Source organism: Theropithecus gelada, chromosome 2, assembly GCF_003255815.1.
Source record: "Theropithecus gelada isolate Dixy chromosome 2, Tgel_1.0, whole genome shotgun sequence".
Lineage (NCBI taxonomy): Eukaryota > Metazoa > Chordata > Mammalia > Primates > Cercopithecidae > Theropithecus > Theropithecus gelada.
In genome coordinates, this window is record NC_037669.1 from 103,888,756 (window position 1) to 103,903,937 (window position 15,182).

At 37.7% G+C, this 15,182-nt stretch overlaps 2 protein-coding genes across 5 annotated transcripts in view; both read left to right on the forward strand.

Moving 5' to 3' along the window:
• TBCCD1 (TBCC domain containing 1) overlaps positions 1-5,877 on the forward strand; it is a 24,125-nt gene extending 18,248 nt beyond the window's left edge. For all 3 annotated transcript variants that reach the window (XM_025376960.1, XM_025376961.1, XM_025376959.1), the window contains 2 exons: positions 2,980-3,130; positions 5,002-5,877. In XM_025376960.1, coding sequence (XP_025232745.1) covers positions 2,980-3,109 — 130 coding nt within the window. In that variant the 3' untranslated portion in view covers positions 3,110-3,130; positions 5,002-5,877. The remainder of the gene's footprint in view (positions 1-2,979; positions 3,131-5,001) is intronic.
• CRYGS (crystallin gamma S) lies at positions 5,074-13,409 on the forward strand. Of its 2 annotated transcripts, XM_025376964.1 has the most exons (4): positions 5,074-5,559; positions 7,573-7,622; positions 12,256-12,498; positions 12,885-13,409. In XM_025376964.1, exons 2-4 carry the CDS (start codon positions 7,602-7,604, stop codon positions 13,155-13,157), a joined length of 537 nt encoding a protein of 178 aa, XP_025232749.1. In that variant the 5' UTR covers positions 5,074-5,559; positions 7,573-7,601; the 3' UTR covers positions 13,158-13,409. The 2 variants fall into 2 exon arrangements, with proteins under 2 accessions (XP_025232749.1, XP_025232748.1); XM_025376963.1 differs by lacking the exon at positions 5,074-5,559 and having other exon boundaries at positions 6,379-7,622.
• Positions 13,410-15,182: the final 1,773 nt, after the last annotated feature.

The following is a 15,182-nucleotide window of genomic DNA, read 5'->3' on the forward strand; positions in this document are numbered from 1 at the left end:
TGTTTTTTGTGAAACTCCATGGAGAAACAAATTAGTCTGCACATTTTTACAGCTGTGTTAAGGTAATAAAAAATGTAAGGCTGGGCGCGGTGGCTCACGCTTATAATGCCAGCACACTTTGGGAGGCCGAGGTGAGTGGATCACCTGAGGTCAGGAGTTTGAGACCAGCCTGGCCAACATGGTGAAGCCCTGTCTCTACTGAAAATACAAAAATTAGCTGGGTGTGGTGGCATGTGCCTGTAATCCCAGCTAATCGGGAGGCTGAAGCAGAAGAATTGCTTGAACCCAGGAGGTAGAGGTTGCAATGAGCCGAGATCGCGCCATTGCACTCCAGCCTGGGCAACAAGAGTGAAACTCAGTTTCAAAAAAAAAAAAAGTGTGTTTTTAAATTGCGGTTTGGATTTCAAATTAGTATTTCAAATACTGTTAGATTGGGGATGGGCGGGGGTAAATATCCAGTATTAGACTCCCTTTTCTTAAGAAGCTAAAGTTTAGTTGGCAAATATAAGACTTATATGAATTTTAAAAATCATACATAGAGTATGCCACATAATCCAATACCATTCTAGGCACCTTCTATGTACTAACTCATTTATTCTTCATAATAACGCCTTATTACAGGTGTGGAAACTGAAGAACTGAGGAATTAAATACTTTACACAAAGTCACACAGGAGCCAGGATTCACACCTAGTCAGCCTGGTTCCAGAGGTTCTTTTTTTTCTCTGTTCTGGCTTCTCAGTAATCAGAGGTTCTTAAATGCCTCTAGTGTCTTCATCGTTTTCTTTCAAATATTGTCATACCATATCATACTGTACAATAATAACTTTATAATAATGTGTTGTAAAAATGGATGATCTTGAAAAAACATTCTTTTAAAGCAATTCTGTTGTTTGAGTGGTTCTAATATTTAAATGGTTAGATTCTCTACACTTGATCTCAGCCAAAAGGCCAAAAAATGATTAAATGCTTAGATTCTCTTACATGTGAAAAGCTTATACATATACATGTGCAGAGTGTGGGATGTAAGCACTTAATCAATGCTGACTCTGAATCATAGTGTTTTCAAGTGGTGAGATCCACAGTGATACCAGAAACAATGAAAGTAGTCAGTTTAACTTGGGGAATATAGGAAGACAGAAATCAGTTAGAAACAAATTGCCAGTGTGATCCTTTTAACAGTGATTAGATCATGTCATTTCCCTGCTGTGACCCCTCTAATGGCCTCCCCTCATACTTAAAATCCAACACCTTTACCATACTTACCAGGCTCTCTTTTCCTCAATTTCTGCCATTCTTTTCCTCATTTACTACTTCTCAGCATACAGCAGTCATCTTTCTATCACTTAATCACTGCCCTCTGACCAAAGACCACCAGGAACACATCTATAGAACAAAGGTAGATTGTGTTGACTCATGGCAAGTGGGGAGAGAAGTGTGTTTCTTCTCAGTAAAAGGTCGGGGAACATGGAAAACTGTGTTTCAACTCAGTAAATAGGTGTTAAAAGGAACTTGTCATTGGATTTTGGCTTGTATTAGTGATTTGGGGGAGAGTTCTAGGAAGCAGGACTATCTGGAAGTGAGAATAATCTGTGATTTGGCAGTTTAATAATTTTTATATCTAAGGCAAGAGGAAGGAAGGAAGAGCTAAAACTGTAATTGTAAAGAAGTAGCAGCCACTCCTCCAGGAAAGAAGTGTTTGGTGTTTTGGTGTTTTATGGTTTGGGTCACAACATATTTTGGGGGTTTCTGAACTGAGATACGATTATGGAGTGATCTTGTTCTTTCTTTGGTTTATCATCATCCCAGGGTGGCTTTGTCTAATGTTGGTGGTTTGAGGTATTGTTTGTGTTCAACAAAAGAATACAATAGCAAGTCCAGATCCTACACCAAGGCCTAGCTGACAGTACTAAGCTAGCTCCTGACTGTCAGGAGCTTCTCTTCTCTTTCTTATCATGAACATGTGAAATATGCTCACTTTAGAACCTTTGTACTTTTTTTGGTCTCTTCTGCTTGGTATATTCCTCTTCAAATACTCATTCTGCTTACTCCATCATTTCATTTAGACCTAAGCTCAAATGTTATCTTAGGGAGGCCATCTCTGTCCATTCTTTCTCTGAAATAACATTTTCAGAACTTGCTATTCCTTCACTCTGCTCTATTTTTCTCCATGGCACCTAGAACTACTTAACTTTATATTATGTTTTTATTGTATTGTATTGTATTGTATTGTATTGTATTGTATTGTATTGTATTGTATTGATTTTGAGACAGCGTCTCACTCTGTTGCCCAGGCTGGAGTGCAGTGGTGTGATCTTAGCTTACTGCAGCCTCTACCTCCTGGGTTCAAGTGATTTTCCTGCCCTCAGCCTCCCGAGTAGCTGGGACTTACAGACACGTGCTACCATGCTTGGCTAATTTTTATATTTTTTGTAGAGGCAGGGTTTCACCATGTTAGCCAGGCTGGTCTCGAACTCCTGGCCTCAAGCGATCAGCCCACGTTGGCCTTCCAAAGTGCTGGGATTATGGGCGTGAGTCACCATGTCTGGCCTATTTATTTTATTTTTACCTATCTTTCCTGCTAGAATATACAGTCCTCAGGAGCATGGATTACATAGATCACAATGTGAATGGTGCCCTCTGGAGTCGTGAAGTGTCATCCTGCTTCGACAGGGGCCTTGTCTCTTCTCTTTATACATTTATCCCCATCAGTCAGAACACTACCCTGTGTTCAATACCCTGTGTTCACTTGGTCCTTGGTAAATATCTGACAATGAATAAGTGTTTAGAAAGAGGACATTGTATCTGATCAATCCTTTGTGGGGTGGGGGTGTCCAGTGTACTCTGAACAGTGAGAACAAGAGGATAACAAGAAATAATCATTTAACATTATCCTATTAAAGTATTGTATAATTGCTTAGAGTACGATTTATATGAATTCATGTTCTTACATTCTTTTTACTCTCAATTGCAATTTTAGGGATCAAAGGAAGCAGTTCCAGGTACTGGTAGAGAACAAGTTTTATGAATGGTTGATTAATACAGGACATCGCCAACAGCTGGATAGCCTTGTACCCCCTGCAGCAGGCTCCAAACAAGCGGCTGGATAAGGATCTTACATGCAAACACTGGTAGGCATTTCTACCACTTAAAACAGATTCTTTTGGGGAAATCTTTTAAGCATAATTAAAAAGGCACAGAATATTACATACTAAACATGCCCAAATTTTCTTCTACCACTCCTACCAGCATACACAGACCTTTGTGTACCCATATTTACCATATTTTATAGTGAGAAAACCAACCAAAATATTCAGATGGAGCCTGTAGAATTTGGGGCCAATATAATGGCCAAATTTTGTCTTTTTTTGCTTTTTGCCTGGCACAAGTTATATTGTCCAAAGATACCACATTCCCCCATACATAGTTTTGTTATTAACGACAGTCACCATGTTGTACGTTAGATCTCTTAAATGTATTCCTCCTATCTAACTGAAATTTTGTAACCAAAGATGTTGGATGTGGCATTGTTTGAAAAAACTGTAGACTAGAAACACCCCAAATGCAATGTATTTATATGCTAATTATATGCCTAACAATCTTTGAAAGAATATAAATAAATTATAAACAGTGTTTGTCTTTGAGGAATGAGATTGGGTGTCTAGGGTAGGAGAAAACTTCTTAAAAATTTTATTGAGATAAAATATTACCACATAACATTATGGGAAGTAAAATTCACCTTTTTAAAGTAAAGAATTCAGTAGTTTTTAAGTATATTCACAAGTTTGCTCAACTGTCACCACTAAAAATTCCAGAACATTTTCATCACCCTCAAAATAAAGCTCGTACACATTGTAGGCCACTCCTCATTCCTCCAACCCCCTGTATTTCCTCTTCCCCTTAGCCCTTGACAACCACTAATCTACTTTGTCTATTTTGAACATTTTATGTAAATGGAATCATGTGACATGTGACTTCTTATGTCTGGGTTCTTTCACTTAGCGTAGTATTTTCAAGATTGATCCATGTAGCCATGTATCAGTACTGCATTCTTTTTCATGGCCAGATAATATTCATTGTGTGAATCTACCATTTTGTTTATCTGTTCATCAGTTGATGGACATTTGGCTTGTTTTTACTTTTCAGCTGTTGTGAGTAATGCTCTGTGTACATTTGTGTACAAGTTTTTGTGTAGACATTTGTTTTTATTTCTCATGAGTATATACCTAGAAGTAGAATTGTGAGGAATATGTTTAACTTTTTAAGGAACTGCAGTTTTCCAAAGCTGTAAAAGTGTATTTTTTACTTTATATATTTACATTTCTTAAGGATGTATTTTTTTAAAGAATTTAACAATATTTATTCATAAATACTGAGAATTAAGAATTAGCAGTTTTGCTGAGCACAGTGCCCATGCCAGCGCTTTGGGAGGCTGAGGTGAGAGGATCTCTTGAGGCCAGCAGTTCAAGACCAGCCTGGGCAATATAATGAGACCCTGTCTCTACAAAAAATTTAAAAATTAGCTAAGCATGGTGGCACATGCCTGTAATCCCAGCTACTCTGGACACAGACTGGAGGATCCCTTGAGCCCAGAAGTTCAAGGCTGCAATGAGCTATGATTGCACCACTGTATTCCAGCCTGGGCAACAGAGTGAGACCCTATCTTTAAAAAAAAAAAAAAAAAAAAAAAAAAAAAAAAATTAGAAATCTGATGGAGATTATGCAAAAGGAATGTGAACTATAAGCGGGTAAAAATTTTTGTTTAATCTTCACTGCTTAACAATTTTTTTGTATTCATGTATGAATTTCTCTTTTATTATGATCTAACATTATACCTAGCAAAAAGGAATGTTACTAATCTTAAACTTTGTGTATTTTACATTCTAATCTATCGTTTGACCTTGATAATTTATGTGATTTTTTAAACATAGAGTTTTAAAATTATTTACATGAAGACAATAGAAAATTAAGTGATTAATATTATTTTTTCTTTGATCTTCAGGGCCCTGGAAATACAAGGATAAATGGAGGATGGTGCTCATCTTGAAACTAAATTGGGAAGGTGCTCTTGCGGCTTAAGAGACATTGGGACTTTTCTGTCCTTTTTTTTTTTTTTTTTTTTTAAGATAGTCTCGCTCTGTTGCCCAGCCTGGAGTGCAGTGGCGGGATCTCCGCTTACTGTAAGCTCCGCCTCCCGGGTTCAGGCCATTCTCCTGCCCCAGCTTCCTGAGTAGCTGGGACTACAGGCACCCGCCACCACACCCGGCTAATTTTTTTTGTATTTTTAGTAGCGACGAGGTTTCACTGTGTTAGCCAGGATGGTCTCGATTTCCTGACCTCGTGATCCACCCTCCTCGGCCTCCCAAAGTGTTGGGATTACAGGCATGAGCCACCACACCCAGCCTTCTGTCCTACTTAAGAACTTTGATTTCCGTTCCATATTCATTTATTACTGTGTAGGCTGAATTTTCACTAAACTTCTGACTTTTATATAAATGTATTGTTTATAGAACATCAGAAGACTTATCTTTGTGATGCCCAAATGAAAAAGTTGGTGAAGGTAGTACCATTGTATGTATGTTAATATTAAAGCAACTGAGTGTAGATTTGCAACTATAATATGTATCTTCATTTGTGTGATGAAAGAATTTTATTCTTTCTGGAGTTAAATAAGAGTTTTACAGTTCTTTGTAACTATTTAAAAGGAAATTGCTACTCCTTTTAAAAAATAATTGGAAAGAAAGTATGACTTGTTGGTATATAGATATAGCAGAAATAGTTTTATACTATATTTTAGTCCTTAAAGTATGGAACTTAATGAAATTGTGTAAAAAAATCTTGTCCTGCTTCAAATTTTCAATAAACAAACTCCAAAGAAGTATTTCCTATTTTTGTAAAAGATATAGCTTTACTTTTAATTTTAGAAAAGGTTTCTAGTGTTATTCCTCAAAATGTCAAGTAAAGTTTCCATTTGACTGGGAAAACCTTCTTTCAGATAAGTGAGTGAAATTGTCAAATTACCAAACGAGTGAAACGAATCAGATTGCTGATAAACATTGGTTCGTATGCTCTCTGGCCATTTAATTAGTAATTCTATCAAAAAAGTCTTTTGTATTTCTAAAGTAAAAATTAACCCTCAGAATGTTTAATTCTAATTGAAGTTTACATAGTTTTTATTTTAAGAAGAAATGTAAGAAGCAGACTATTACCGAATAAACACTGGAGTAACAGAAATATATTTTAGATATTGCTATTTGTTAATGAAATAAATGATACTCAGACACTTTTTTTAAAGTTTATAACATTCAGAAAACTAAGCATATAGCTTAATATTTTCTCAGTAATCTTTATATCAAGGCATATTTGCCATTTTCTGAATTGACCATAATACATCCCATTTATTAAGATATTTGTTGGATAGTTTTATTAATAGAAAGATGAGGAAGTTGGACTTTTGAGAATATACTTGATCAGTTAAAGTTAAAAATGGAGAAAAGTTAATTTGTTGTTGTTGTTGTTTTGTATTTACATAAGATGCAATCTCATTCCTAAAGTCAGAGGTGTATTAGGGCCAAAAAATGTTCTCCGAACAGGTTTGAATGTTATATTATGGGCAAAGAAGACCACCTAGCCGGTAGCAGGTTGTGTTTAGTTAGGTAACCCTTAGCAAATTCAGGAGTCCCAAGTCACTTTTCTACATACAGTGGCACCCTTCTTATGAATTAGAGCTCTTTTTCTAAAAAGAAATTGTGTTTTGAAAAAATTAAATAATAGTTGCAAGAATAAGTCAGTGAACTTTAACATACCCTTTATCTAGATTCGATTTGCCAGTTGTTAACATTTTGCTACATTCTCTTTACCACTCTCGACATGATAGTATTGTTTTATTTTTGCTCAACAATTTGAGAGTTAGGTTGCAGACATCTTGAACCTTTCTTCTAAATGATAGCATGCATGTCCTAGAAACAGACATTCTCCTACCTAGTCATGGTACAATGATCAAATTCAAGAAGTGAAACTTTGGTACAATAGCATTATCTAATTTACAGTCCATATTAAAATGTTTCTGATTGTCCCAGCAGTGTTCTTTATAGTGACTTTTTTCCCCAAACACAAGATCATGCATTGCATTTAGTTGTCATGTAAGTTTTGTTGCTTTTAGAACATGTCACTTCTGTCCAGAATTAGAGATAGTCTTCTGACTCTTACCTCTTACAAGCTTTGTTGAAGAAAAAGGACATTAGGAATTTCAAAGAGGCTGCTTCCTATTAAAAAAAAAAAGCAAAAAGGGACTCTTTTTTTTTAAATTTTTACAACTTTGTCTGGGTTTTGGTTTCTTGACTCAGCAAAGTCTATAATGCAGCAGGGCTTGGTAAGCATTAAAGGCGGTACTGAAGCTTTCCTTTATTTTATAATCCCAGTTGTTTTTTCTAGAAACCATCAATAGCGTCTAAATGACTGACTCAATTTTTGGATCCTGTTCTCATGACTAAGCAAATGTTTGACTGAAACCAGCCCATATAAATGTCACTGTGCCTCTAACTCTCTGTAGCCATTCCTGAATTTCTTTCAGCACTGGGCAAACCAGTCTGTGCACCAAAAATGTCTAAAACTGGGACCAAGGTAAGTAGTCATATTGATTTTTAGCCTACCCACTTTTCACCTAATGATACATTAAACACACAGAAAAGCTTTTGCTTTTTTGCCTAGAGGTGAGTATGATAGTGGTTAGAGAACTGGGATTGAGAGAGAAGATTAAGAAATGCTTATTATATTTTCTACTCTTAACAGAATTACCAAACATTATTAAGGGTTTATCTTTATGTACGGTGCTATGTTGAATACTAAACAGGTAAATAATTTATAAATATCACTATTATTTCTGCCTTCTAGCAACTAATATTCTATGCAACTGATATTCTCCATAGGAATAAGACATGCTAATGGGGATTATATGGAGAAGAAAACTTTTAATAATCAATTAAAATTTTGTTTTCTGAAATATAGCCTCAACCATTAGTGTTCTAAAAGGCCAAAGTGGATGGGCTAATCAGGTGAATAAACTCCTACATCTCTCCTTCATTCAAGCAATTATTTTTACTTGTTCCCCAAATAAAGTGCTCCCTTACAGTCAGAAAATTGCCTCTAAAGTATTTGACTCACGATTGCTGGATTGGAAATTATTCTCTCAGGTAGGGCTTTGGGAATGAGGGAATATGCCTTCATCTTCTTTTTAGCTCTTCCACTGATGAGACAAAACCGCTGCGTGATTTTTACCCCCAGCTATTCGAAAATTTTCAAACCCATTGAATCTTCAAAGAATGGGAAAGAAATGTTGAATGAATATTTGTTTATCTTTCACTTATATTTCTCCAGTTGTTGACATTTTGCCATATTTGGTCTCTCCTATCTCCATCTCTTTCTCTTTACTAAATCATTTGAAAATTAGTAGCAAACTTTATTATACTTTTGCCTTGAGTATTTAGGCATGTATCTCCTAAAAACTAGGGCATTTCCCTGTATAAACACTGTATCATTAGCGTGTCCCCAAGATTTACCATAAATACAATAGCTAATATTGAGACCATATTCAAATCTCCCCTGATTGTCCCCAGAAACGTGCTTCATGGTGGCCTTTTCCCCAATACAGGATCAAAAATGTGTATTGCACTTGGTTGTCATGTCTCTTTATTCTCTTCAATTTTTTTAGCCCCTACCCTTTTGTTGTTGTTGAGACACTGACATTTTTCAGAGCCTAGGTTAGTTGTCTTTTAGGAAGTCTTGCAATCTAGATTTGTCTAATTGTTTCCTCATGTTTAGATTCAGAATAAATATCTTTGCCAAGAAAGCTACATAGGCAATGTTGTATACTTCCTGTTGCATCATGTCAGAGGTACCTGTTAACTTGTTCTGTAATTTAGTGTCTTTAGTGCTCTGAGGTTCTTGAAAATATACCATGCAAATCCACTAAAAAAGAATTTTAAGTCCTTAAAGGAGGGATATCCATGTGTCTTGAGGTAAAGCTGTTATATAACCATCTTAGATGAAAACATCTGCTTTTAAAGATTTGCAGAGTAGTAATAGTGTACTCTTTTTTATTTATAGCTGAGTTGTTCATTTAGTTAAATAACTTTTGCTTGCTAGGGTAAAGGAGATAGTAAATTATTTCTTACTCTTTCTCATTGCTTCTTCCTTTCCGACTATCCTGCTAGCAGTTTAATCAGAGGAGTTATGGGCTTGGCAAAAGGAATAGATTTAACTAAGTATGTTTTCATTACCTCTGGGATACTCAAGACATTTTTCTCTCTGCTGTATTGGATTAGTAGGCCATTTTTCCACAAATAAACCTGATAATGATAGGAATTTTGTAACAATTTCTGAGAAAACTTTCTGCACATTTCTTAGCCTTCTCTACAAAATGTTTTGCCCAAGGGTCAAAACCTCTAAGCTGACAATAGCATGGATTTCATGGTTATTCTACAAATAGAAATTGAGCACAGCTCGGTGCAACATTCTGTGGCTCTGAGATATAGAAGGTCTCCCACTGAAAGGAGAGCTTAGTCTTGGAGCTCAGTAATGATTCCATAGCAACAGGATGAGGGCTTTGTTTCAACTGTTGGATGGTTGGCTGGTCTCCTGGGAGGGTGGACATCAGGTGACCTTATCAAGTGTCATGTATATTTTTACTTAGCAGATATTGATAATTAGTCAAGCAAATGTGCAGAAGGCAGTAAATGTGAGAAACTATGAAGTGAAATCAATGGTATTATTAACTTCATTTCCCGTAGGATATCTTTTGCAAAGGCTCTTCTTGGTGACTATTTGGTCAAAAACCAAAGGCAAATAGAACATATGAATTAAGGAGTTTAGAATCTATCCATTCTCAGATAAGTTATTTGACCTTCCTAAAGATCTCTCCACAGGTCACAAGGAAGGGCCCCTCAGGCTTAGGCCCAGCCTTGTTTCTTGTCCAAGAGAGTAAGCGCTGCCATGTTAAACGAAGCTAACTGTGCAGGCAGAAAGACAGCAAAGGAAAATAAAGTGAACAATAGATTACTCACCAGGAGTTTTGCACTGCAGCTCACCAGCTTGTCTGCAACTAACTTGTAACTAGGTAGTGACATTAGGCCAATCACTTAACTTCTTCATCTGTAAAAACTGTAGCAAAAGCTTATTGCCAATTGTGAGTCAGCTATTAAACTAAGTACTTTATCAACATCCCCTTGGACCCTCAGAACATACCATCTGCAAGAGACACTGTCATGCTGTTTTGCAAATGAAGAGCTGTAGAGAAAGGTTAATTGCTCTGTCCAAGGTCACATGGCAAGAAAGCAGTAGTACTGGAATTTTTTTTTTTTCTTCATCCATAAACTGAGGTGCCATGTATCTAAATCTATATACTGTGCTAAGATGGGAAGGGAACTGAAACACATAAAGAAATTTGGGCAGGGGGTAAAGGAGATGAAGTAGATGATTTAGGGGTGGGAAGGAAAAACGACCCTTTTAGGGAACAGGAAAGAGAATAGTTGAAATAAATGGGAAGGGAAGGGAAAGATTAAGGTGGAGGGAAATAATTATTAGTATATTAGTATCTAGATAGAAAGAAATACCCAGGGTAGAGGAGAATGAGGTTTTATGCCTTTTTGTGAGTCATTCTTGGTTTCTTCCTCTCCTCATTCCCTCCATCTAATTAGTCACCAAATCCTGAAGTTCTTTACTGGTTTCTCATCATCATTCACATTGGAGTTGCATTTTGGTTGGCCGTCATCATATCTCACCTGGCCCACAGCAGCCATCTGTTTCTAGACACACACTACTAAGTCCAACTCACTCATAATCACCAAAGGGATTCCAGCGTGGTTCTTGTGTCATTTTTCTGGCTTTATTTTCTAATACTTCACCACATGTTCAATATGTACTGGGTTTAATGAACTACTTATTGTCCCTATAATGGGCCATGTTCTTTCACTTCTTTATTCTTTTGAACATGTTTGTTCCTTTTCATTTGCCTCTGGAAAATACCTACTTATCCTTCAATCCTCAGCTCAAAGATCCTGTCAAGACAATACCTGGCTCTGCTCCTTTCATCTGAAATGACTCACATAATTTTCTCCCCTGAAGGCCATAAAGTAAATCAGCCACAAGGTGGCAGCATAATGCCAGGTAATTAACTGTTCAAAGCATGACACCTGTGATTTCAGTTTATAACCTAGCATTGATCTGAAATTCCATCTTAAAAAAAAAAAAAGATGAAAATATTGTGGAATTATTGAATAACAAGGGACAAGCTCTGTAGCCCATTTGTAGTTTTCATCATGGTTTTCAGGAACCGCTTGGTGAATCCTTGGGAGTTCCCAGGAACTCTGTCTCCTGTTTTAGCCAGAAAAGCTCTGAGAGTTGTTTTAAACCCTGGACTTCCAGTCTGCTGTAGTCTTCAAATAGGAAGCTGAAGCTCAGAGAGGTGGCTGGATGAAGATCGTAAGGCTAATCGTGGAGAGGGAGCTCTGTAGTCCAGACTTACTGTTTCTGGTTTCACAGGGCTGCATATTTTTCAGTGCCATCAGAGACTTACCCCAGGCATTGTGGTAGAAACTTGATAATTGGAGGCAAGGAGCATTCTTGCCTTATCATTTTGTTACTTTGCAACTACTCTGTTGGCAATAAACTAATAATAAAGAACATAATATGATATATTTTCATATATGAAATCTCTACATCCATCTAAAATAAGCTCTGTAAAGCTAAGGTTTATGTTTTATTTTTCTCTTTGTATCTTCCATATCACCTAGGAGTCATTCATCTTCATGAAACAATTATTGAAGTCAAGTGATGGGCAGAGAGGATTGATAGCTCAAATAAGGCTTGGAAAAAGTGTACTTGCCTTGGAAAAAGTGTACTAGGATTCTGGTGGGAGGCGTAGACATATAAATGGATAATTTATAATATAATGTGGTAAGTACAGAGAGCTATGGGAACATAAAGGAAGGAAAATGAACTTGAGTCTGAGACTGCTCGCTTCTCTTAGAGCCCTCTTCTGTTTTGCTTCATGTTCAGCTTTCAGGAAGTACTCATTTCTGTTGTCGACAACTGAAGTTGTCTGTCAGAAAGCAATGTTGTAAGGTGACATACAACTACATATTTTTCCTCAAAATTGAGGAGAAAGAAATTTCTAAAGTAGGCATTATATTCCTAATTTTTATCTGTGAATTAAGCCCCCCAACTCCTCAGCTCTTTCTCTGTTGGCCCTCTACTTCAGATTACCTTCTATGAAGACAAAAATTTTCAAGGCCGTCGCTATGACTGTGACTGCGACTGTGCAGATTTCCACACATACCTAAGTCGCTGCAACTCCATTAAAGTGGAAGGAGGCACCTGGGCTGTTTACGAAAGGCCCAACTTTGCTGGGTACATGTACATCTTACCCCAGGGAGAGTACCCTGAATACCAGCGTTGGATGGGCCTCAATGACCGCCTCAGCTCCTGCAGAGCTGTTCATCTGGTGAGTCTGGGGACTGTGCAGTCCCTGTCTTTCCCATACCCTCTGTCTGCTTTCTCTTGCTTTTAGGTGAAAATTTTCTTGCGTCTTTTCTACCTCTAAATGAGTAGCTGCTTGTTGGCTGCTGGGGCTTGAATAACATCTTAGAGCAGTTCATCACAAGAATGACTACACTAATTTCCAGGGTACTCTCTCTGCCTCTTGAGTGTTTTGAAGAATTAATTTTTTCTTATTGAAAGTTAGCTGTTTTAATCAGTACATGGTGAGATGGGAGTTCAGATCATCTAGCTTTCAAGGTGATAAGTTCTGAGCAATACTGTTCTCTAAATTCTTGACCTGCTGGTGATTTCCGTAATGGTTTCTGTTCATTTTCTCCTGTGTCTTTTCAGCCTAGTGGAGGCCAGTATAAGATTCAGATCTTTGAGAAAGGGGATTTTAATGGTCAGATGTATGAAACCACTGAAGATTGCCCTTCCATCATGGAGCAATTTCATATGCGAGAGATCCACTCCTGTAAGGTGCTGGAGGGTGTCTGGATTTTCTATGAGCTACCCAACTACCGTGGCAGGCAGTACCTCCTGGACAAGAAGGAGTACCGGAAGCCCATCGATTGGGGTGCAGTTTCCCCAGCTGTCCAGTCTTTCCGCCGCATTGTGGAGTAATGACATGAATGGGGCCATATTCTTCCTGAGGCCCAAATGCTGGCTGGCCTTGTGGTCCAAATAGGCATCATCAATAAAACAGTTGGCATGCATCCCACTGCTGACTATAACGCCTCTCCTTAAATGCTTCTAGGGACCAGCAATATAATGCTCGCCACAGTGGGCAGTTACACTAAGCAACACATCCACCAGATCACCGATCTAGATCTTTGTGCCAAACAAAATGAGTCTCATTAAAAGGTTAGAAAGTCATACTGCCATGTGGTGGTTCCTTTTGCTTATGTTTTGCATTAATTCGACAGGCACAGTAATAATGGCTACCATTTATTGAGTGCCTACATTATTTCATTTTCTCTTTACAACCCTGAGAGAGGTAGTTGGTCTGTATTTTATAAATAAGGAAACTGAGAGAAATTTAAAATTTGCCCAAATTCACCAGTTGGTGAATGGAGGAGCCAGGATTCAGCCCGGGCTACTTCTGCTCCCAAAATCATTGTTCTTCTTTCTAACACATGCATTCAACACGTTGGCTGGAGATCTGTGCATGTAGTGTCTGTAGAAGCCCCTGAAAAATTTTAAAGGTAGAAAAGAGAGGGTCCACTGATGTTCTAATTGAGGGAACAGAGTATCTATCAAGAACAACCAGTGAAAACAGGGTTATTATTTGAAAATGATGGAGCCATAAGCCATCTGAAGTCCTTGTTTAAGATCCAAAGACTGCTGTGTTAGTTACTTCTCAACCCTAAGTTTAGACTTTTTGTGTAAAGAAAGGACATATTAAAAATGTCCCTATGTTATAATAGTTGAAATGGGAGTTTTATTAAGTTTTACTTGCTTTGAGTAACCCCTGAGATTTTTTTTAATCTTGAAGAGGAGAATGATGAAGGAAACAGTATGACCAGGAGTATTTAGTGAGCATTCAGGTGAACCTGGGGATATGCGGAATGCACCCATCTGTAAACAAGATAGCAAAGCCCCTGTCATCTAGGAGCCTTCCCCAAAAGGACAAATTAGAATTGCTAAATTCCCTTTGGGTATACTCTGTAGTGTACAGTGCACAGTTGCCCCAAAATATGTTTATTCATATTATTATCTTCCCCTCCCTTTTGTCATTTTGTCTGTTTCAAGTGAGAGACTGAAAAAAAGTGGGTATAAGTAAGGGAGGGAAACATGACAAATGGAGAAGGAATGGGAAGCCATTTGCTGGGCTGCAGAGAGCTCTGGCCTGTGAGCTGACTGCAGCCATGAGCTCTCAATCTTGTCACCATACTATGAAGCTACCTTTCCTTATCTCCAAAACAAGGGAGTTGAGCCAAATGCTCTCTAGAGTCTCATCTAACACAAACATTCTCATTCCCCAGAGACCAGCAGGAGGACACTAAAAAACTAGCTGATGACCAAGGACTACTGACACTTAGTTTTAGAGGCACAATTTCCAGAAATGACCTCAGAGATCCACTGATTTTTTGCCAAAGAAATAGGCTGTGGTAACTGAGTTAGTATCAGTCTCTTTTCTCATATCAACTGCTTGCCATGTTCTTTGGTGAGTTGGTCACGGTCTGTTCAAAACAACTAGAAAAACAGCTCTGGCAGCAGGATAGGAAAACAAGAAGTGTCAGGATGACTAACCACAGTTACAGAGAAGTAGAAGATGACTTTTGACAGATAAAAGCAGGATTATTATTTTGGAGTGTTGCATGCCTCCTGGTTCATGCCTTGGTCTAGAAAGAGATGGCTATCATTTTCTCCAGCTGCAGACACACCAATCAACTTTAGGCTTAAAAGGAATTTGACTAACAATTGATATTAGAGCTCAAAAACACTTTATATCCTTATCTGTCAGTCAGTCCGAGCTCTTTTGGTAGAACATTCGGCTGTTAGGACAAGAAGCCGGTGTCTTACCTGCCACCCACACCCAGAACAGCACCTGATAATTCAGTTATCTCCCCCTACCTTTCATTGTTTTATCGCTCTGAAATGGGGGATCTCAATAAAATAAAGCAAGGACACCCTTAAACCATTTTG